Raw genomic sequence first — 23,272 nt, 5'->3', positions numbered from 1 at the left:
TAAAAGGTTCAGAGCCTGTGCAAAACCTGGTTGTGGGAGGACTCAGAAAACTGAGCTGTCCTGGGACTGGAAATTGCTTTGTCATCTGTGTCTTTAGGGAGCTTCAGATAAGGGGTTTTGGTGTTCGGAAACTGACTTGCTAAGGTGCAAATTGTATAACAATAAAAACCTTTTATAAAGGGAGTCAGTCAGCTCACCAGAAGTTAACTCCCTGCAGCTGCAAACCCTGAAAACCATCCTCGAGTGACCCTGTTTTCTTTTCTTCCACAACCCATGTGAACCAAACACCAGACACAACATAAAAAAATTGAAATAAATAAAAACAATAAAAAAAAAAAACTAGCTAGATTTAGCCAGAATATCTATGTAAAGAGACTGATGTGAAGGTTAATCCTTGAAGCTGGTTTATGTATTTTTATAAGTTGTTTAATCATCAGAACCATCTTTGAAAACATTTTACAGAAATGTAGACAGAAACATCTACAATGGTAGACTATGGACTACATTAGGAGTCTTTTTTATCTAGTATGTAATGGTTACTTAAAGCTATAAAGTACAGCAGCGATCCCCTGAGCTTAACCAACAGCCTACAAATCTCTGCAGGACTGAAGGAAGCCAAGTACAGTAACATCACAAGAGCGTCTTATTCCTACCTACAGGCAGGGCCATGTCAGCTCCTTCTCTCCTTTAAAAACAGCTACCCTGGAAATCAGTGTTAGCTATGAAGTCAACCTCTCCCGTATCTTCCAATGACTGCTAAACTCTAAACAAAGGAGGTGTCAGTGGAAACAGAGAATGTGTTTCTCAAGGATTCTTGTCCTATTGAGTACCACCTGACACTCATCCAATCTGTAATTTATCCAATATTGAGAGGACCATGCTAATCATCATTCCCCACTAGACAGCCAGGCATGATTTAACTGAGGAGCAGGCAAACTCATCACTGTGATCAAACAATTCAGAAACTGCACAGGGAAAGCAGCACAGAAAGGAACTATCAATGAAACAGTTAAGATGAAAGGGAAGACTGTGAGGTTTTACATCTCATTTCCTTTTCGTGTGTGCATGTACGCATACTGCACATGATGTAGCGGTCAGAGGACAAGTTGCAGAAGTCTGTTCTCCCTTTTCACAGTACTGGTCCCCAGGAAGTGGACTCTGGTTGTCAGCTTGGCAGCAGGCACCTTTGCGCACTGAGCCGTCTCAGCAGCCCAACTCTGAGGTCTTACATGGCGGATGGAGCTGGAACCCAATCCTACCCACGATGGAGAGCCCTCAAGATTATGTTTTTTAGATGTTTCACTGTGAAAAGGTGTCTGTGAAGGAAGAAGAGGTAATGAAAACAATCCAGAAGAGACAAAAGCCCCTACACCACTCTGGGGGAAGAGCAACGGCTGCGACAACCAAGTTGACCCTGGTGAGGCTAACGAGGGAAGCAACAGTAGCAGTGCTGATACCCACAACAGAGAGCAGGCCAGAATGTCAGTCTTTCTCTGTAAAACCAAGGCGGGGAAACATCCAAGTGCAGATGAGAACCAGGAAATGAGGTGGATCTGAAACTCAGTTTCCTCTTATGTGTTTTGTTCAGGCCGTCACCCAAAACCCAGGTCTGGAACTCACTGTACAGCCAAAGATGACCTCTGCCTCTAGTACCTCAGTGCTGAGACTACATGTATGCACTCCCACACCCTGCTGGATGAGCACCTGCTCGATTCACGGCCTTGTGAGGGCTAGGCAAATATTTTACCAACTGAGCTACATACATGTCCATTTTTTTCACATGTCACAGAAATATTTCTTTTGGAATTAGTGGTGTTGGTCATGTGGCTCTGAATATATTAAAAAAAAAACACTAAATTTCAAAATTTGAAAGTACTCAATTTTATGTTATATAAATTATACCTTAAAATAAAACAAATGAGCCAGGAGGTGGTGGTGCACGCCTTTAATCCCAGCACCCAGACAGAGGCAGATCTCTGAGAGTTCAAGGCCAGCCTGGTCTACAAGAGTGAGTTCCAGGACAGTCAAGGCTACACAGAGAAACCCTGTCTCAAAAAAATCAGAAAATAAAAAAATAGATAAATAGATAATAAAACAAATGAAGCAATTAGTTTTTCCTTCAATATTCAGTGAGAAAGTAACATTTTACTAGGCTAGATTGAAAAAAGGGGAGTTTTTTTCCTATTAATATTTTTAGTATATAACACTTGGTACAATAACTGCATTTTTAGTAATGTATTAATAAATAACCTTCTGAAAGGAAAGAACTTTTCTAATTAAAATCTGAAATGTGGCGGTGGTGGTGGTGTATTCCTATAATGCCGATGCACAGAATTCCAGGTAGGAGGATCAGAAATTTAAGGTCCTTCCATACAGCAAATTCTAGGCCAGTCTGTGATACATGAGATCCAGTCTTTTTTATTTTTTGTTTTTTGAGACAGACAGGGTTTCTCTGTGCAGCCTTGGCTGTCCTGGAACTCACTCTGTAGACCATGCTGACATTAAACTCAGGGATGCACCTGCTTCTGACTCTTGAGTTCTGTGATTAAAGAAGTATACACTACCACTGCCTGGACTAAGATCAGTCTGTCTTCAAAACAAAATAACAAAAAAACAAACAAACAAACAAACAAACAAACAAAAAAAACAAAAACCCAAACAGCTGGTGTAGAATATTCCTTTACGCTGTGTGAATATATGTCACTGTAACTGGTTCAATAAAGAAACTGACTGGCCAATAGCTGGACAAGTAGAGGACAGGTGGGACTGGCAGACAAAAAGAAGAGGAAGAGGAATTTCGAGAGTCTCAAGGAGATGCAGAGGAAGCAGATGGGAGATGAACTTGCTGTACTGAGAAAAGGTACCAAGCCACATGACAGAATGTAGATAATATGGGTTAATGTAAAATGTAAGAGTTAGCTAGTAACAGGCCTGAGCTACTGGCCGAGCATTTATAATTAATAAGTCTCCAAGTGGTAATTTAGGAGTCGTAGTCCTGAAGAAAAACTCCATCTACAAGCTGGACTTAGTAGAGCAGGATGGCATGGCTGGATGCTGAAGCAAGAATATCATCTCAAATTCAAGGCCAGCCTGGGCAACTTCAGCCTAGACTCTTATCTCAAAAAGCCAAAAAAAAAAAAGGGGGGGGGATCAGCAATAGAATACTTGCATACATGGGGCCCTAGGTTCAATTCCCGCACAATGAAAGAAAAGAAAAAGCAACAATAAAGCAGGCATGGCGTTATGGGGGGAGGGGGTAATGAGAATAGCTCTTTCACAGTCAAGGGTAAGAAATGTCAAGTTTTATAGCTGTAAATCACTATTTCCAACTGTGGAAAAAAATATTTTTTTTCCTAAGCTAACACCAAGAATTATCTGCAGGCAGAAGAAAACTGTATGAGGAAGGTAGTTTTTCTTATTCTCTCCAAATGGGAGTCAGATACAAATAAATCCTTCTCTGAGATGAAAACACAACGGGAGCAAAAAAAGAAATTGAATCTACTTTTAGGCTTATTTAGTAGAACACAAAGGCTTTTTTGTTTGTTTTTGTTTTCTTTTCTTTTCTGAGACAGGGTTTCTCTGTGCAACAGCTCTGGCTGTCCTGGATCTCATTCTGTGGACCAGGATGGCCTGGAACTCACAGAGATCTATCTGCCTGCCTCTGCCTCCTGAGTGCTGGGGTTAAAGGTGTGCGCCACCACCACCCATACAAAATCAGTTAACATTAAAATGGTTTCAATGTGACATGACAACTTGAGTGTCTTAAGAACAGAGCCAAACTTGGTATCACAGGGTTGTAATTAATAATCCTAGCATTTGAAATGCTGAGGCAAGGAGACTGACGGACTGAGGATACTGGCCACACAGCAAGACCTGTGATTAAACAGTAAAGAATTCTGGACAAAAAAAAGCACAAGGACAAGACCTGGAGAGATGGATTGGCAGTTGTGAACACTTGCTATTCTTGCAGGGGACCCAGGTTTGGTTCCTAGTACCCACACAGTGTACAACTGTCCTTAACTCCAGTCCCACTTCTGGCCTCCAGACACCATGGACACACGAGGTGCAAAACACACACACACACACACACACACACACACACACACACACACACACACACACTGCATTGCTATATGTAGTATTTAGCCCAGGGAACTACACCACTTGGGTTCAAATCAATATTCCATAAATTACTGAACCCCCTGTGAAAGACAGTTGATCTACAAAAAGGGAATAATACACTCAACAGCATTATTGCTGGAATTAAATGAATGCATACACCGTGCTTAGAACAATGCCTAGTTCATTGTCAGTAAGATCTCATTATTATAAAGAATTAAAAAACTGTATGACTAACCTCATTTCAAGAATAGTTACCACAAATCTGGGCATGGTGTCTCATATGCCTAGAATTCCATTATTTGAGAGGCTGAGACTGGAGGGGTGCAGAGAGTCTAAGGCCAGCTACATAGTAAGTTCTGGGGCGCCTGATTATGACAAATATTGATTATCACTATGACAATATCTGGTATCACCTGGAAGACAAACCTCTAGGTTATACCTACGAGAGAGATTATTTGGATTAAGTTAGCACATAGGCATTCCCATAAGGCATTACCTTGATTTAATTAGGATGGGAACACTCACCCTTAAGGAAGGTAGTAGCCCCGTTCCTTTCCTGGGCTTGGTTTCTGGGCTGTAGAAGGATGGATGTTAACTGAACATAAACATTCATTATTCTTGGCTTCCTGTGCAGATACAACTTGACCAGGGGCCTCAAAACTCCTGCCTTTAGCTTCCCCACCAGGATGACCTGTTATCCATGAACTGTGAGTCAAAATAAACCCTTTCTCAGGCTGGAGAAATGTCTCAGTGGTTAAGAGCACTGGCTACTCTTCCAGAGACCTGAGTTCAATTCCCAGCACCAACACAAAAGCTCATAACTATGTTAAGCTCCAGTTCCAGAGGACCTGATGCCCTCTCTGGCTTCTATGGACACCAGGCATACATACAGGCAAAACACCTATACAAATAAAATAATTTTAAAACAATAAGAAACTCTTTCTCTTCCCTTAACTTTTGTAGGGTTTGTTTTTTGTTTGTATTTGTTTTTTTTGAGACAGGATTTTTCTATGTAGCCTTGGCTGTCCTGGAACTAGCTCTGTAGACCAGGCTGGCCTGAAATTCACAGATCCGCCTGCCTCTGCCTTCCAAGTGCTGGGATTAAAGACCCTTAAGTTGTTTTTGTGACGTTTTTAATCACAGCAACAGGATAAGAAGGAAACCAATACCCTGGACTATAGCGTATGACCACATCCAGAAGAAAAAGTCACTCCATACTACAACTCTCTAATGAACATTATCTACAGACTAAATCTGAATTTAACCATCTAAAAACTGACAAAGCTCTGCCTGCCCAAGAGTTTGCTTTGTAGTACTAGGTAGGGATCAAATCCAGGGTCTCACACATGGTAAGCAAATACTGTACCGCTGAGCCACCTTCCCATACACCCCTTATGTAGCTGAGGTAGCACTCAAACTCACTATCCTCCTGCCTCAGCCTCCTGGGAGGCGATAACAAGTGACATACCACTACTTCTGGCTGCTCAACAGTTATCAGTGCTAACTTGGAACACAGTGACTAAACAGTCATGATTTTCAACAAACCCTAACCCTGAAGTTTATAAAGATGTTATACAACCACATATACTGGATTTATAAAATATACCACTGTTTTTTCTCTACCCTATTCCACACTTCATACTTACTAGTCCCTCTGTGTAAGAACATGACTTTCCAGTAGAGGACAGAAAGGCAGACAAATCAGTTATGAAGAATGAAAGGTGCCCTTCAAGTCTTACTAGCTTACTGAAGTGTTTTCTTAGCTATGAGAGCTGTAATCCCTAAATCTGTAAAGACTGTGAGAATACAAATTGATTTGCCTAAAAATAACCAAATTGACAGAGACAAAACAAATGATAGCATTGAAAATTAAAGGAGAGCTTGCAAATTTGAACAACCCATTTTCTTTTTTAAACCAAGATGTATCCGCAATTAGATGCTGAAGTCAACATTTCAAAGTATCTAGGGGCTGGCTATGGATCAGTAGTAGGAGTTCACGCTTAAAATGTGCAAAGTGAGCCTAAACTACATGGCGAGTTGCAGGGCTGAGCATGCCTCCATAATCTCAACACACAGGAGGCTGAAACAGGAGGACAAGCAAGAAGCCATCCTAGGAAAAGACAGAGGAGGAAAGGGGGGAGAAGAGAAACAGAAACCCCCACCAAACAAGAAAGAAAAAGTGGAGAAAAGAAACTAGTGTGCTAGGTGAGGAGGCTGGCTGGTTGGCAGGCTGGTTCTGAGATGGCCTTATGTAGTCCAGGCTGGATGGAACTCAGTAGAGGAGCATAACCTTAAAGTTCCAGATCTTCTGCAGCTACCTCCTGAGTGCTCAAACCAGCGCCTATGGGCTACCAAAGCCAGGGCTTTTACACACTAGGCAAGCACTACCAAATGAGCTACCACATCGCCAGCTTACTACATTTTAATCAACTCCTTGAATAACTCAGCTACCATTTTATCAGACAGCATTTTCTTTTTTTTTTTTTTTGGTTTTTTGAGGCAGGGTTTCTCCGTGTAGTTTTGGTGCCTGTCCTGGAACTCACTCTGTAGACCAGGCTGGCCTTGAACTCAGAGATCCGCCTGGCTCTGCCTCCCAAGTGCTGGAATTGAAGGCGTGTGCCACCGCTGCCTGGCTTTATCAGACAGTATTTTCTTATCCATAACTAATTTTAAAAAGTCAAAAGATTGTCACTTTGGATGTGTTGGTATGCCTGTGATCCCAACACCCTGGAAGATGGTGCATGATGTCAAATTCAAGACCAACCAAGTCCCAAAAACAATCAAATGGGATCAGAGACAGCTCAGTGAGTAAAAGCATAGACCTGCCAACCTGAGTTCTATCCCCAGAACTCATGGCAGGAGAACCAACTCCCCAAAATAGTCCTCTGAGCTCCATATGTGTGCCATGGTCCATGTGTACACAAGCAAGCAAGCACACAGGCACTTGAAAAAATGGGGAGGGGGTTCAAGACAGGGGTTCTCTGGTGTAGCCCTGGCTGTCCTGGACTTTGCTCTATAAACCAGACTGGCCCAAAACTCAAGATCCATGAGCTTCTGCCTCTTGAGGGCTGGGATCAAAGGCACGCACCCACCACACCCAGCTAAAAAAAATCAAGATTTTTTTTTAAGATCAGAGTATCCTATCAGTGTAAAGCTGAAATTAGATTTATCCGTTCCCAAAATAACCAGTTTTTCTTTATGATAAACAGGATAAGAGAAATCTCTCACTTTAAGAATACTTTTGAGTGACCTTTGTTAGCTTTAAACTGAGAAAAATTCTAATGCCAAATGATGTGGTTGGTAGTCCTCACCTTATACTCACAGCATTCTGAGGCTGAAGCAAGATCTCAAGTCTGAGGATAGTCTGGGGTAGTTAGCAAGAACTTGTAGGAGAGCAGCAAGGGAGTTAATAGCTAAAAAACAACTACCTACACCCAGTGTCACCCACAAAAAATGCCACGTAAACAGAACTATTGATATTAGAGGGCACAATTTAAAAGCTATCAACAAGCAATTAGTTATAATCCTATAAGGCAGCTCTATAAAGTGAGTCACTCTGAAGGTAAACTGTTGGCAGGTGGGTGGGGAGGCTATCAGGTCTGTGCATGAGCAGGGGAAGAAGCCCAGTACACATGAGCTGAATTACTGTGGTCTTTGACAGGACACTAAAACTCTGGTGTCTGCAGTGAAGACCTGAAACCCTAAAGGCAGATGTGTCAATATTAATCATCTCTGCCCCCTTTAGAGCTCTAACCCCATTTGGTCCTAGCCTTTTGTTTTCTGATGATTTGGAGGAGGAACACAAGAGACAGGTCAGTTGGCAGCATGCTTGCCTAGCATGGAAGCCTTAGGTTCAACACTTAGCACCATATAAAACTAGGTGCAGTGGCACATTTGGAGGCAAGAAGATCAGTTCAAATGAAGTCTGAAACCAGCCTGGTTCACATGAAATCTTGTGTACCAAGAAAAGAGAATATCTATATCTATATATCTTTTCAGACACTGCTAGTTCAAATGAACACTACTAAACACAGCAACAACGTCAAATTATAATATACAACCACAGCTCCTGTAAAACTTTTTCCACATAAATCTCATTCATTATGTCAATTAGTATTGCAGTATCTATTACGTATTTGCCAAAGATTCTCTTGACATTAAGGAGCAATGCCAGGATCACCCAAAGTCATACTACAGGTTTAAGAAGTGAAGTGTTACACAGAGGAAAAAAAAGAGGGGATTATGTGGACAAAGAAACAAGACAACTAAAATTAAGGTAGACTGTAGGCAGAGTTTTCCTCTTCTGACCACTGGCTCCAAAATAAATGCAGACTTATATTAATTGTAAATGCTTGGCCAATAGCTCAGGCTTATTACTAACTTCTACAATTTAAATCACCCATGAGCATGGCACATTCATCTGCTTCCTTCAGGTCTGTCTAGCCAGTCTTGACTCCACCCTTCCTCATCCCAGCATTCTCAGTTTGGCTTTCCCACCTAACTTTACCCTGTTCAGCTACTGGCCAGTAAGCTTGTTTATTAAACCAATCACAGCCACATATAATCACACAGTGTACAGAAGGGTTATTCCACAGCTGTAGACCTCTCTAGGGACAGGACTTATGAGAAAAGAACACAATACACATTACCAAAGTGAGCAAGCCAACAAACATCAGAGAAGGCCCATGAGTGGAATAAGTTTAACCCTTCATTACCCAAGGCAGAGCAAAGCCAACACTCACTCTAACTGTAGGAAAATAGCCTCAGTCAAGTACAAGAGATGAGCTGATCCCAGATATATATATGCAGGGTCTTGTAGTTGGGGACAGTTAGTCAAGAGGTTGATTTTATTATGTGCTGGAGAACCACTAGTTTTCAGCAGTACAGAATCTTTAAAACAAGAAACCACCTGCTGCTTAGAAACGCACTAATGCAACAAAGCAGGCAGCAAAGGACAGACCTGACCAGCAGCTTCTCACAGATGGGAAAATGTGCCTAACATACAAAATAGAGCCTACAGAATTTCAAGATTCTTTTTTTCTTTTTTTCAAGACAGGGTTTCTCACTCTGTAGCCCAGGCTGGCCTCGAACTCACAAGAGATCTGCCTGGCTCTGCCTCCTGAGTGCTGGGATTAAAGGCATGCGCTGCCGCTGCCGCCGCCACCCAGCAAGCCTACAAAATTTCTAATGGAGTGAACACAGGAATCTGAGAGCCGTATCCACTAGGGGAACAGTAACTCAAAAAAAAGTCACTTCATCTGGGTATGGTGGCACAAACCTTTAATCCCAGCAATCAGGAGCAGAGCATTTTGAGGTCAACAAAGGCTGCACAGTGAGACCCCATCTAAAGTCAAAGGGGATTATCTTTCACTTCACTGCTATCAAGGTATTTTTTTACATACCTTATGTCATTCTCAAATTAAGAGACAGGAAGGTCACACCTCCAGTTTTAAGACCATAGGAAAGTCATTTCAATCAGTCACTAGCCTGCGAAAAACATGTTACCTAGTTCACAAAATGTCATCAAATGGCTTTAGAAATGAACAAATATAAGGGCCATCATGAGGTAGAAAGCACCATACTAATAACTGCCCAAACCAAACTGTCTAAATCAAACTATTTGGTATTTGTGAGATAAGAATAGTAACACTGCCTGGTACAGTGCCGTACACCTTTAATTCCAGAAAGAGAAGGCAGATTCAGGGAGATCTCTGAGTTTGAGGCTAACAGGAGTTACATGGAGAGGTACTGTCTCAAAAATCAAAAACAAAGGACTCTTAGCAATAGTAGACCTTATCCTTTGAAAGCCAAAGGTTACCAAGAAATAAAATACTAATCCAATAGAAGAAAGTATGTCTCTATGGCCTCAGCTACCCTTACCACACAGTTCTCATCACATAGTACCCTGTTTGAAACAAGTTCTCATATATCCTAGGCTGGCCTCAAACCCCTAAGGAGCCAAGAATGATTAACTTTTTTTTTTAAGGGTTCCTCTGTGTGGCTTTGGCTGTCCTGGAACTCACGGAGATCCATCTGCCTCTGCCTCAGAGTGCTGGGATTAAAATACCGCCCAGTTGGATGATTAATTTCTAAACCCTTCTGCCTCTATCACACTGGGATCCTAAGTATAAAACACCACATGGATGGGTGCAGTGGCACACACCTTCAATCCCGGCACTCTAGGCAAAGTCAGGTAAATCTGAGTTCCAGGCAGGCCAGGGCTATGGAGAACTACTGTTTTAAAAAACAAAACAAACAAACAAACAAATAAAATAACACCATGATTGGGTTGTGTGCAGCGTTGAGGATAGCACTCAGTACGCTTGCACGCACTTCAAAAGAAACTTTAATGTAAATATGTTTTTCTGCTTGGGGTGTTGCTCAGTGGTAAAGCATCTGCAGAGCATGTACCAAAGCCCTAACTAGTTTCAATTCAATCCCCAACACTAGAAAAAAAAATTTTTTTATACTGATTATAGAACCTACATAATACAAAAATGGATACTAATCTCTTAATCTGCCCTAGTGATGGGGGGGGGCGGGGCGGCGATCCTTTAAAGCTGAAAGTACTAAAGTCAATTAATATTAAATCAAAAGAGGTGCCTGCAATAAAATACTGCAAAGATTATATATTAGAGCGTGAGTTTACCACTACCTTGTTTTATATAGCAAAATGGCAACCTGAATGTATGCTTAAGCATTATGTACCAAATGAACTCAACTGTGGGCACTTCCAACTTTCTACTTTAAACCATTTCCGTAAATTTATAACCAATATTCCACAGAATTCATTTTCCCATCCAAGACTTTCATATTACTGCAGAATACCAATGTTCAGAATCAAGCAAAAATGAAAAAATACATCAACTGATAGATTTTTCTGTGCATTTTATAGAATTATATTCATTAGCAATCTGTACTATGTTTAGTCCACAATCAAAGAAACAATAAATAGAAACTTGATGGTCGGTGGTGGGGAGTCATGATTTTTCAAATGCAATCCTGATTAACATGATCACTAGTGGCCATGTGTCTGTTTCAGAATTAAACAACGGTCAGGGCCTTCTAATGAACGGGCCAACAATTAAAATCCACTTTGAAAGAATCTGAGATTCAAAATACGGCAGTGGAAGTTTATGTTAATTACGACTCCAGTGCTCACTGACAATGTATTCTTTCTTCCTAAGAACTCTTATAAATGGCCTTGTTTTTTTTACTTCAAGCACCTTTCTGTCACACACCCCAATCTCACACATTTGTGACTTAGTGCACGACATCCTTCAAAGAGTGAACACCGCTATAAATACGTGTTCACTAGATTACAGCAAGCAAAATGAAGCTTCAACTTGGGCTCTTCGCTGGCACGTCGGGCAGTGCAGATTTTTAACCAATGTCCTTCATAAAAAGATGCCAGATTTTTTTTTTTAAGATTTAGTTTTCTTGGATTACAATACCTATCGTGTCTGAAGGCTCAACGGGGTTATGTAAAGACTTTAGAAAACCAAGATACGAGTTCCTCCCTGGTTCCATATGTACTTATCAAAACACGGTATTCCTAAAGAGCCTCGGGAACGCTTAATATTTAAGGCGCAGGTCACCTGCGAGGCAAACTATTTCCCAGATCATCCCCATTTAACTGAGGCCCTCCGAGAAGCCTTGGGTAATTAAACTAGCGCCTCGGAATGGAAAACAGTTGGCCAAAAAAAAAAAAAAAAAAAAGAGTTTGCCAACCAGAGTAAAAATCACTTCGCAGAGATTACGAGCAGAGGAAACACGGGGAAGCGGATACGGAAGCCAGGGCCACGGGGCGCCGAGCCCCCAAGGCCGCCGAGTGCGAGCGGCCGGGACGAACATGTGCGGGTCGGTGGCAGGACGGACGCGCGGCCCTCCGGGAGCCGCCTCTCGCGCTCCGCGGCGGCCCCGCCCGGCTCTCGGGGGGCCGGCTCATTCATTCTGCACCCGGGACTGCCGACCCAAGGGAAGGAGGCTCCGGGGCGGAGCGGCTAGCCCGGGCCCCGACCCCGCGCCCAGGCCACGCCGCGATTCCCGCCCGCCCGCCCGGGGAAATCAAGAAAAGACCGCGGAGGCCCGAGCCGAGCCCCGCAGCCCGCAGCCCCGCCCTCCGCCCGGCACAGGCCGGGCCTCCCCTGCCGCGGCCCCCGCAGCCCCGGAGCCCCCGGTGTCCGGCTTTCAGCGGCGGCCGGAAGTCTCCCGGGCGCCCCCTCCTCGGCCGCCGCCGAGGCCGGACCCTGCTCCGCGATGCCTCCCTCCCTCCCTCGCTCGGGCCGTCTCGGCGGCGGCCCGAGGGTGGGGGAAGCGGATGGCCGCGGCGGCCCGGCGCGCCGGCGGGAGGGGAAGGCGAGCGAGCAGGCCCCCTCGGATACCCGCCCGGGCGGTTACCTTGATGATCCTGCGGGGCAGCCCGGCCATCTTGTCAGATCCCGAGTTCGGCCTCTGCTCTTGTCTCCGGCTCCGCTCGCCTCACGCACGAGTGGAAGTCCCGGGCTCCACTTCCGGGGGACGTCGCCGCGTCCGCGTCCGCGTCCGCGTCCGCGTCCGCCGCCGCCGCCGCCGCCGCCGCCTCCGCCGTGGCCCCTCGGGAAATGTAGTCCCTGCTTGGGCGCGCGGGCTTCGGGCGGCCTTCCCTCCCCACGCACTCCCCGCCCCAACCCTAGCCCCGGGGAGGGGGTGGGTGGCGGAAGTGACGCTCCGCGGCGGGGCAGGGACTTGGGGGAGGCGGCGCGAGGCGGCGCCCAACTTCTTGGCCCCGCGGCGGGATCTGCGCCAGACGGGGGCGTCCCCCTTCCGGCGGCGTCCACGAGCCGGCGGCGTACGTGCGGCCACGCCTGCGCCGGTGGGCGACGTAACAAAGGCCCCGCCCCCGACGTCAGCCCATTCATTCCTTCGTTCCGTTTTGTTCATTCAAGGTCCCCCGCAATTTGCGCGCCGCGGCGGGCTGGCGCTGCGGCGGTTCTCCCTGCCCCGGGGGAGCGCGCGCTCGTGCCCGGCGAGGAGCACACCGGAGCTCCGATGGCCAAGCTTCTAACTGGGGAACTCGCTAGTGATCAAGGCCCTGACAAGTAATTCTGAGTGTTTAAATTTCACATTAAAAAAAAAGGGGACCCCCCTCTGACCCCTCCTACCCTTCCCCCCCCCCAAAAAAAAGAGGATTTGGAGCAAGTAAGGGAGGAGGCCAAAGGAATGCAACCTAAATGCTTGGGCCTAGCAGGGTTTTTATCCTTTGGGTTTGGTTTTTCTGAGAAAGGGCTCGCTACGTAACCCGGTCCGGCCTGGAGCGCTCACCACTGTACCCCTTGAGCTGCCTTGGAACTCGTGATTCTCCTGCCTCTGCCCGCTGAGTGCTGGGAGTATAGGCCTGTGCCACCACCTACGGCTGAGCCTAACAATCTTATTTCCTAACTAGAGTGATCCACCTAAAGGATCAGAGCACTCAGAGTAATCCCTAAAAGAGTTGGATTGCCTATCGAGTGAAGGCCCTAAAAGAGATTACTGGGTGTTTTCTTTCTTTCTTTTTTTTTTTTTTTTTTCGTTTTTCGAGACAGGGTTTCTCTGTAGTTTTTGGTGCCTTTCCTGGATCTCCCTCTGTAGCCCAGGCTGGCCTCGAACTCACAAATCCGCCTGCCTCTGCCTCCCAAGTGCTGGGATTAAAGGCGCGCGCCTCCACTGCCCAGCTGCTGGGTGTTTTCATTTCTTTTGCTGTTGCTGCGATCAAGTACCCCACAAAGGCAGCTTAAAGGAAAAAGGGTTAATTTCAGCTCAAAATTACAGGTTACAGTCCCTTGTAAGGGGATAGTCACAGCAGCAGGAACACACAGCTGGTCACATCGAATCCATCATCAGGAATTTTGCCTGCTAGTGCTCATCTTTCTCCGTTTATACAGCCAAGGTCACATCCACAATTAAGTACCCGTACATCCATTAAATCAAGGCATGCTCAGAGGCCCTTTTCCAACTTGATAGATTCTATCAAGTTGACCATACTAACCAACATGAGTCTGGTGCCTTTAGAGGCCAGATCCATCTGAACTGGAGTTAAGGGTGGTTGTGAGCCACCATGTGGGTCTTCTGCCAGAGCAACAAGTGCTCTTTACTGCTGAGCCATTTCTCCAGCCCCGTTCATGAGACTGTTAAGGAGATGTTGCTGCTTCCATTTTAAAGTGTTGTTTAGATGGGGTTAACTTTTTTCTAAGGTTATAGCACAACAGTGCAGCTGCTTTCCCAGGCAGGTCTGTTAAAACACGGGCCTTACCTAACAATGGCTCCCAGCACAGTAGTAGCATAAACAGTAAATGCTGAATGAATGCCTGAACGACACGGCTTGATGCAGAGTTACAGCAGGAGACTACAGAAAAGGTGAATCATGCTTTCCTGAACTCAAGAGTCCACTGTGAAAAGGACACAGTGATGTAGTCTAATGTGTTAAGCTAGAAGATGACATCAGATTCCCCTGGGACTGGAGTTACAGACTCCAGTTCTGAGCCACCATGTGGGTGGGTACTGAGAACCAAACCCAGGACCTCTGGAAGAGCAACCATCTCTCCAGCCTACATCATCCCCCCAGCTCCTTTTAAATGAAAAAATGAAGGCTGAGGAGTAATGCTGAGAACTTGAAAACAAGAATTTCAAGTAACCAGAAATCTGGAATGGTTGGTTCTGTGCTTAAAGGAACCCAGAAGGTAAATGGCCCTAAAGAGATCTTCAGAATATTTTAGAAAAAAGCATAAGAGAATGTACCCTTGTAGGAAGATAGACAGAGCCACCATAAGATTAGAAATACACAAATCTGTAGTATGCACTGGGATCCGCAAGGAAGATATAACTCTGCTCCATGCTTTACCAGCCCGGACAGCTTAATGATGGCCAGAAATGCCAATTCCAAGCCATCTCACAGGCTGGCAAGTTGATGCTGGTAGTTAGTTCCTCTCAAGTGGGTTTCTTGAATATCCCTCCAACCAGGTGGCTGAGTTCCCAGAGAGCAGGAATTCTGGTATGCAAAAGTAGAAGCTGATGCTGTTCTTAACCCAGCTGTGAAAGCCAGTGGCCTCGTAGCATCATAATCGACTAGTCAACAAAACATCCACTCCACTTCGAGGGTAGGTGACATGGAGTCTACTTCTTGAAAGAGAGTGTCCCAGAAACTAGCAGAATACGAATGGTGGAGCTGTGGTTAGGACCAACCTTGGAAACCGCCTCTGCTACATGGAAAACTGGTCAGTTTTCCTTAGATGATCTTGGATGCAGGCTAGGAAGAGCACTTATGCATCACTTCCTCCAGATATTCAGATTCCCTGCATCAGTGCGGAAGCCGGGGACTCTACAAAGATTTAATAGAACCTAGCATTTCAGAACAAAAGGCTTTGAACTTCAAGAATAAATTTTAAAAAGTATGGCTAGGGAGATAATGGGTAAAATTACTTCTATGTAAGCATAAGGACTATTGAGAGGCCAGCTCCCACCTTTTAAAGGGTTCCTATGAGGAGGACAGAGGAATACTAAACTTTTAGATAGATAGCAAAGAGGAGAAAGACAGAAACACAGGATAGCTTCGGGAGGACCTGGATCAAAACCCAGCGGCCCCTTCTGCCTCTTCAAAAGGGCTTTTTATGACGATGCTAAGGGGTCGGGCAAAAGACCTCCCCCTTGCTAGATCAAAGCACACTGCACAGCCAAGTGTAGACCCTCCCACGCTCCATGGTCAATTCATCCCGTTATGCAGTCCTGCTGGGTAAAGCAAGCTCAGATTCTTGGACCCTGAGTAAGTTCTCACTAGGAAACCTCTGTGGGTCTCTACAAAAGACCTGAGTTCAAAGCCCCAGAACCCACATAAAAAGCAGATCATGGTGGTGCACGTCTGTAATGCCAGCTCTGTTGGGAATGCAGAGACAGCATGGCTGCTGGAGGTTGCTGCTTGCCAGCCAAGCTCCAGATTCACTGAGACATTGTCTTAGAGAAGGCACAGAGTAGCAGGACAGGACATCCAGCATCCTCCGACACTGTACACAGGTATGCATTCCTCCACATATATGTGTGCTTACGTCATACACTCACATATGCACATGCAAAAAGAAGAAAGGCAGTCAGATGGAGTGAATCACAGCTATGACCCCCAGCAGTTGGGAAGCCAAGGCAGAGAAGTTACTGTATGTTCAAGACCAGCCTGGACTCCTGTTTCAAAAAAAAAAAAAAAAAAAAGGACCAAGTTGGCCTGGTGACATATACCTGTAACTCTCCAGCACCTGGTAAATGAAGAGCAGAGAATCAGAAGTCCAAGACCATCCTTGGCTATAGAGCAAGTCTAAGGCCAGCCTGTGCTGCATGAGACCAAACAAACAAAGACCACATGATTCTTGCTTAAATTAAGTGTTTTAAGCATCTGTGATTGAAAAGGAAAACATCTAGGAAATTGGATCTTTAGAACTGGACTTTGAAATTTGACAGATTAGTTTGATGATATGAAGGTCCTTTAAGACCAGCATTTCAGGCTGGAGAGGTGGCTCAGTGGTTAAAAGCACTGACTGCTCTTCTAGAGGTCCAGAGGTCCTGAGTTCAATTCCCAGCAACCACATGGTGGCTCACAACCACTTGTAATGAGATCTGGTGCCCTCTTCTGGCCTGCAGGGACACATGCAGGTAGAATATTGTATACATAATAAATAAATCTTTTTTTAAAAAAAAAAGACTAGCATTTCTCAACCTGTGTGGGTCACTATACCTTTGGAGGTCAAATGACCCTTTCACCCTTTCACAGAGGATGCTTAAGACCATTGGAAAGCAAAATTACAGTTATGATGGGTGATGTCCTTCTGTATGCTGTGTGTATTGCTCTGATTGGTTGATAAATAAAACACTGGCCAGTAGTCAGGCAGGAAGTATAGGTAGGCTAAGCAGACAAAAAGAATTCTGAGAAGAGGAAGGCTGAGTCAGGAGATGCCAGCCCACCATCCAGGGAGCAGCATGTAATGGCACACAGGTAAAGCCATGGAACACGTGGCAACATACAGATTAACAGAAATGGGCTGAGTCTAAGTGTAAGAGCTAGTCAGTAATAAACCTGAGCTAATGGCCAAGCAGTTATAAATAATATTAAGCCTCTGTGTGATTATTTTATAAAAGGCTGCAGGACTGTGGGTGAGAGATTTGTCTCGACCATGGGCCAGGTGGGACACAGAAAATCTAACAGCTACACGGTTATGAAGTAGCAACAAAAATAATTTTATGGTTGGAGATCACCACAACATGAGGAATTGTATTAAAGGGTCACAGCATTAGGAAGGTTGAGAACCACTGCTCTAGACTTTATCACTGTGGAATGTGTGGGGAGGGAGTCTGGGAGTGTGTGGATCCAGGGTACAGTTCTTCCCTAGTGTGGGGGAGGCCCTAGGTTCTCTCCTTAGCACCACCAAATTAACAAATAATTAAAATATTTTCATGTCTCCTTTAGCTTTTTTTGTTTTTCTTCCTTTGAGAATTCACAGTCTTATCATAAAAATGCAATCTAAAACCCCTGATTCCTGCAAGTCCTGTAGAATGGGGCGTATTCTAGAGGGGGAGTTGCTGCAGGACAAAGGGTTTTACTCTTAATGAGGCTGGGTGGGGGAGCTAGCTCAGTCAGAAGTGCTTGCCTTGCAGGTTTGTGGACCTGGGTTCCATCTGAAGAACCCACAGGGAAAAAGACCCAGAGCGGAATGTGCGCTTGAAATTCCAGTGCTGGGAAGTGGAGAGGGTAGATCCCTGGGGCTTGCTGACCAGCCAGCCTAGCCGACTTAGCACTTAGGGGATTCCAGACTAGTGAAAGACAAAATTAACAGTGCCTGGGAACTCTGCCCAGGGTGCACTGCTGGCCTCCACATGCACTCCCACATGCACCCACAGGCACCCACAAAAATGTACAGATACAGAAAGGCTAGTTTAGAATCCTATTTACTATATTTAAAGCAGAGCTAGAAAACAACATATTAGTAAGGTGTGGTGGTGCACACCTTTAATCACATCACTTGAGAGGCAGAGGCAGATGGAGCTCTTGTGGGTTCCAGGCCAGCCAGGTTTATATAGTGAGTTCTAGAAGGGTCCAGTCTCAAAAAAAACAAAGCAAAGGCAAAAAGTTGTCTTCTGACCTCCGTGCCTTTGTAAACACACACACACACACATACACACACACACAGTCCCTGCAGTGATCTGAATGAGAATGACCTTCATGGGTTCATATATTTGAATTTTTGGTTTTCAATTGGTGGACTAATTAGGAAGGATTAGGAGGTGTGGCCATGTTGAAGGAGGTGTATCACTGGGAATGGGCTTTAAGGTGTCAAAAGCCCATGCCAGGCCCAGTCTGGACTTGATCTCTGTCTCTGTTTCCAATTAGTGGATCAGATATAAACTCTCAGCTACTGCTCCAGGGCCACACCTGCGTGCCTGTTGCCATGCTTCTTGCCATAATGGAAATGGACTTACCCTGAAACTGTAAGCAAGCCCCTCAATTAATAGCTTTCTTTTATATGTTGCTTTGATCATGGTGTCTTTTCACAATAATAGGACAGTAATTAACATGCGTGCATGCATGCGCACACGCACACACAAAATACATTAAGTCAATTAAGTGAAACTTGTAAAGAATTCAAGGTCATCCTCAGTCACATACTGATTTGGGGGCCAGCCTGGGATGCAGAAGATCCTGTCTCAAAAAATCAAAACCAATGAAAAGAAATAATGTTATTTGCCAGGCGGTGGTAGTACACACCTTTAATCCCAGCATGAGAGAAAGGGGGAGGGGCAAGTGGATCTCTGTGAGTTCAAGGCCATCCTGGTCTACAAAGTAAGTTCCAGGACAGCCAGGGCTACACAGAGAAACCCTGTCTTGAAAAATAAGCAAAAAATTATCTGTATCCACAAAATAGGAATGAAACATGACAACTATAAAGCCAACTGAACCTGTCCCTTCACGGAAGAGGTGTTGGTCATGTAGAGAACACAGAAATAAGACGGGAATGGTGTACTCTCGTGTTAGCTTGCAGCTTCAGTAGTTAGATCTCAATGAGTTCGAGGTCAGCCTGGTCTATTGAGCGAGTTCCAGGACAGCTCGGACTGTTATAGAGAGAAACCTTATCCCAGAAAACCAAAAGAAAAAAGAAAGAGAGAGAGAGAGAGAGAGAGAGGAAGAGGAAGAGGAAGAGGAGAAGGGGAGGTTTAAGTCTGTGATCTGTTCGGTGGTTTGGGGCCTCTAGAGAAGGAGTCTCATGGCAAGAGCAAATGGAGGAACCAGAGAAGCAATAAAGACAAATGGTGTCTCACTGTGGGTGTACTGTGATCAAAAGACCTCCCTTAGGGCGTCTCGGGAGATGGCTCAGTGCATAAGAGCATTTGCTGTGAAAGCAAGGAGACCCTAGTTGAAATCTCGACACTCATATAAGAAAAAAAGCTAGATATGGCCTCCCTTACCAGTGACCGGAACAGCTTTCCCACAGCCCTGTGCTTCCAAAAGACAAGCTAGAGACTTGAAATGATGGGGCAGACCTATAATCCTAGAATTCAGAAGGCTGAAGTAGGCAGTTAGAGGCCAGCCTGGACTATATAGCAAGGCCTGGTTTGCAAAAAAAATAAGAGAGAAAGAATGGAAAAGAAAAAAAGAGAGAGAATTCATTGAAAATGGTCTATCAGTCACCTTTAACAGAAGCCCTGTTTCAGTTCACAGCAGTCTCAATAAGAAGTATTTGTTTGCAAGTTCCCTTATTGTTTCTGGCAGTGTGGGGGAAACTGTTTCGTGGGTGGTCAAGACAGAAGCCTCTGTTAGAGAAGGGGTCATGTCTGCTGACTCAGGCGGGCAGTGGGCGGGGAGGAAGCAAAGGCTCAAGACTAATACAAAACAAGTCAGGGAAAACGCCTGCTGCCTCACATTCATGCCTCCAACGTAAGAAGAAACTTAAGCAACACAGGGCCCGAGGAATGTGAGGAGCGTCATCCGGGTCATCACCAGTTCCCAAAAGGCGTTATCTCAGTAGAGAGCCCTGAAGGAGAGGAGATAGGACCCAGGAGGTTCTGAGGAACAATACTTGCTTTTGTTGGTGTTTTCTGTCTCCCAAGACACTTGTACTATCAAGAGACTTTAAGAGCAGGCACCCCTGATTCTGTAGAGACCCCTCTCCCTGCATGCTAGAGTGCCGTTTCCTCTCCACACTCTGGGCCAGTTCTCAATGGAAACAGAATTCCAGGGGATGATGACTCAGCCTTTGGCAAGAAGTTTGGCAGGAACAGGTAACAGCAGAGCCTCCCCACTGCCTCTTGCCACCCTCTCAGGTTCCCAGAAGTCTTGCATTCCATGTCCCTGAGCCTCTGCTGGTGACTGCACACTCAGCTAGCCCCGCCTAGACTGTCATTTCCTCCCACCTGGTACGCCCCACCCAGGTTTGTCTCTCGGCTTCCTTCCCCATCATCACCGTCGGTCTCAAGTCCATCCCTCAGGTGCATCACTAGCTTCAGGAAATGGCCCACTTCCAGAAGGACTGGACAGAGTTTTGAGACCTTTGTTTGTTTGTTTTCCTCAGTGGGATGTAGTTCAGTGGAAGAGTGTTCACCAACAGTGCATACTGGAATAAATGCTCTTTGTCTTTGCACCCTATTTGATGTAGGTGGAGTTTTCCTATCCCACAGCCACTCTCAAATAACTGACACAGAGACTTAATTTACTTATAAATGCTCGGCTGATAGCTCAGGCTTGTTACTAGCTGACTCTTACATTTAAATTAACCCAAATTTCTATTTATGTTTTGTCATGCGGCTCATGACTTGTTACCTCATTGTCTATATGTCCTGCTTCCCTAGTGGCTAGCTGGTGTCTCCTCTCGATCCTCTGACCCTGTCCTTTCTCCCTGAATCCTCTGTTTGATCATCCTGCCTATACTTTCTGTCCGGCTATCGCCAATCAGCTTGTTTTAGCCAGTGAGGGTAATACATATTCATAGTGTACAGTAGGATTATTCCACAGCAGTTTGAGTCTGGGATCTTCCTCCAGCAATTCTCGGACCCTTACAATCTGATCTGGTCAAGAAAACCAAAGCAATTGCTCTGGCAATCTTGATTTACATTTTGCTTGTTCTTTCTGAATTCTTCTGGCCCACTGCATGTCTCCCTTTCTCTTTCTATTTATACAAGTTATACAAGTTCAAGACAATAAATAACACCCTAGTTCTATCCCTGAAACTATCGTTGGTTGAAAAAAAATCTAAGCCATACTCAACAAACGGAGATCAAAACATTGCCTTCATCACATAAGAACACAGCTCTGGGGCTGGAGAGATGGCTCAAAGGTTAAGAGCACTGACTGTTCTTCTAGAGGTCCTGAGTTCAATTCCCAGCAACCACATGGTGGCTCACAACCATCTGTAACGAGATCTGGTGCCCTCTTCTGGCCTGCAGTCATACATGCTGTATACGTAATAAATAAATCTTAAAAAAAAAAAAAAAAAAAAAAAAAAAAAAAGAACACAGCTCTGATTCTGCAGGCTGTTGGATTTACCAGCTCCACAAGACCCCGAATTGAAGACTTGGCCACTAAGTGACTTAGCACATTGGTCACCTGCAGTCCCCTTATCCCAGGACACAGCAGATGGGAATGCAGGAGAACTGAAGAGAGGTAGGAAGAAGAAATCAAGACTACTGAATTCGTGATCCTCCTGCCTCCCAAATGCTGGGATTATGGGCATATACCCAGTCAGACTTACAGTACTATAGTAACAAACACATCCACACACCTAGATTATTCTCATTAAAAATTTTTAAAATGACATTAGGTTAGCCTAGAACTTGCTACATAGAACAGATTAGCCTCAAACTCACAGAGATTTGATTCCTTCTGCCTTCCAAGTGCTGAGATGAAAGATACATAACATCATGCCTGGCTTTTCATTATTTATATATTTAGTTTTTTTTCCTGAGTGCTGGGATTATAGGCATGTGCCACCACTGCCCAGCTTATTTTTTTAATTTAAAACTTTGTTGAAAGTACATTTAAGTCTGGTGCTCTTCCTCTTAAACAATCAATCTAACGCTATTGATAAAGTTAATTGTGGTGGTATTGTGTTCCCCAAAATATTGTGCACCCTAATAAACTTATCTGGGGTCAGAGACAGAACAGCCACTAGATACAAAGGCTAGAAAATGGTGGCACTCACACCTTTAATCCTAGCATTCCAGAGGTAGAAATCCCTCTGGATCTCTGTGAGTTCAAGGCCACATTGGAAACAGCCAGGCATGGTGACACACACCATTAGTCCCAAGAAGTGAGCCTTTAATCCCAGGGAGTGATGGCAAAAACAGAAAGATATATAAGGCGTGAAGACCAGAAACTAGAAGCATTTGGCTGGTTAAGCATTTGGCTGGTTAAGCATTTGGCTGGTTAAGCTTTCAGGCTTTCCACCAGCAATTCAGCTGAGATTCATTCTGGATGAGGACTCAGAGGCTTCCAATCTGAGGAAACAGGATCAGCTGAGGAATTGGCAAGGTGAGGTAACTGTGGCTTGTTCTGCTTCTCTGATCTTCCAGCATTCACCCCAATACCTGCCCTCAAGTTTGATTTTATTAATAAGAACTTTTAATATTCCTGATACAGTTAATGTCATTTTTTTTAATTTTTAAAATTAAATCTATTTATATGGGGAAAGGGCACTCGTGGTTGGGGGTCAGAGAACAACCTGCCAGAGTTGATTCTCTCCCTCTACTATGTGGGTCTCAGGGATCAGACCTACGTCATCAGGCTTGACAGCAAGTGTTTTTCTCTGCTGAGCCATCTCACTAGCCCCAAACGTAGTATTTTTATATTTTTCCGACACAAAATCTGTGCTGGAGAGTTTTATGTCAATTCGACACAAGCTAAAGTTGTCGAGAGGACAGAAACTCAAAGAAGAAAATGCCTCCATCAGATCAGGCTGCAGGCAAGCCTTTTCCTAATTAGTGATCGATGAGGGAGGGCCCAGCCCATTGTGGGTGGTGCCATCCCTGGGCTGGTGGTCCTGGGTTCTATAAGAGAGCTCACGGGAATCCTCCTGCTTCAGGTCTCTTCCACCCACTTGACACTTTCTCTACTTTGTAAAAATTTACAGCAGGAAGTCCGAGGCTTGTGAAACTATTCCCCAAAGTC

The 23,272-nt window shown here is 44.8% G+C and overlaps 1 protein-coding gene across 1 annotated transcript in view; it reads right to left on the bottom strand.

Moving 5' to 3' along the window:
- The window catches only part of Ube2n (ubiquitin conjugating enzyme E2 N), a 34,588-nt gene extending 21,933 nt beyond the window's left edge, over positions 1-12,655 (bottom strand). Inside the window, exon 1 of the mRNA XM_052753180.1 lies at positions 12,523-12,655. Coding sequence (XP_052609140.1) covers positions 12,523-12,552 — 30 coding nt within the window. The 5' untranslated portion in view covers positions 12,553-12,655. The remainder of the gene's footprint in view (positions 1-12,522) is intronic.
- Between the last annotated feature and the right edge of the window lie 10,617 nt (positions 12,656-23,272).

The sequence above is a fragment of the Peromyscus californicus genome, unplaced genomic scaffold (assembly GCF_007827085.1).
Source record: "Peromyscus californicus insignis strain IS unplaced genomic scaffold, ASM782708v3 Scaffold_24__1_contigs__length_46423439, whole genome shotgun sequence".
Classification (NCBI taxonomy): domain Eukaryota; kingdom Metazoa; phylum Chordata; class Mammalia; order Rodentia; family Cricetidae; genus Peromyscus; species Peromyscus californicus.
The sequence above is the reverse complement of the archived record's forward strand: the minus strand, read 5'-3'. Positions and strand labels throughout refer to the sequence as shown.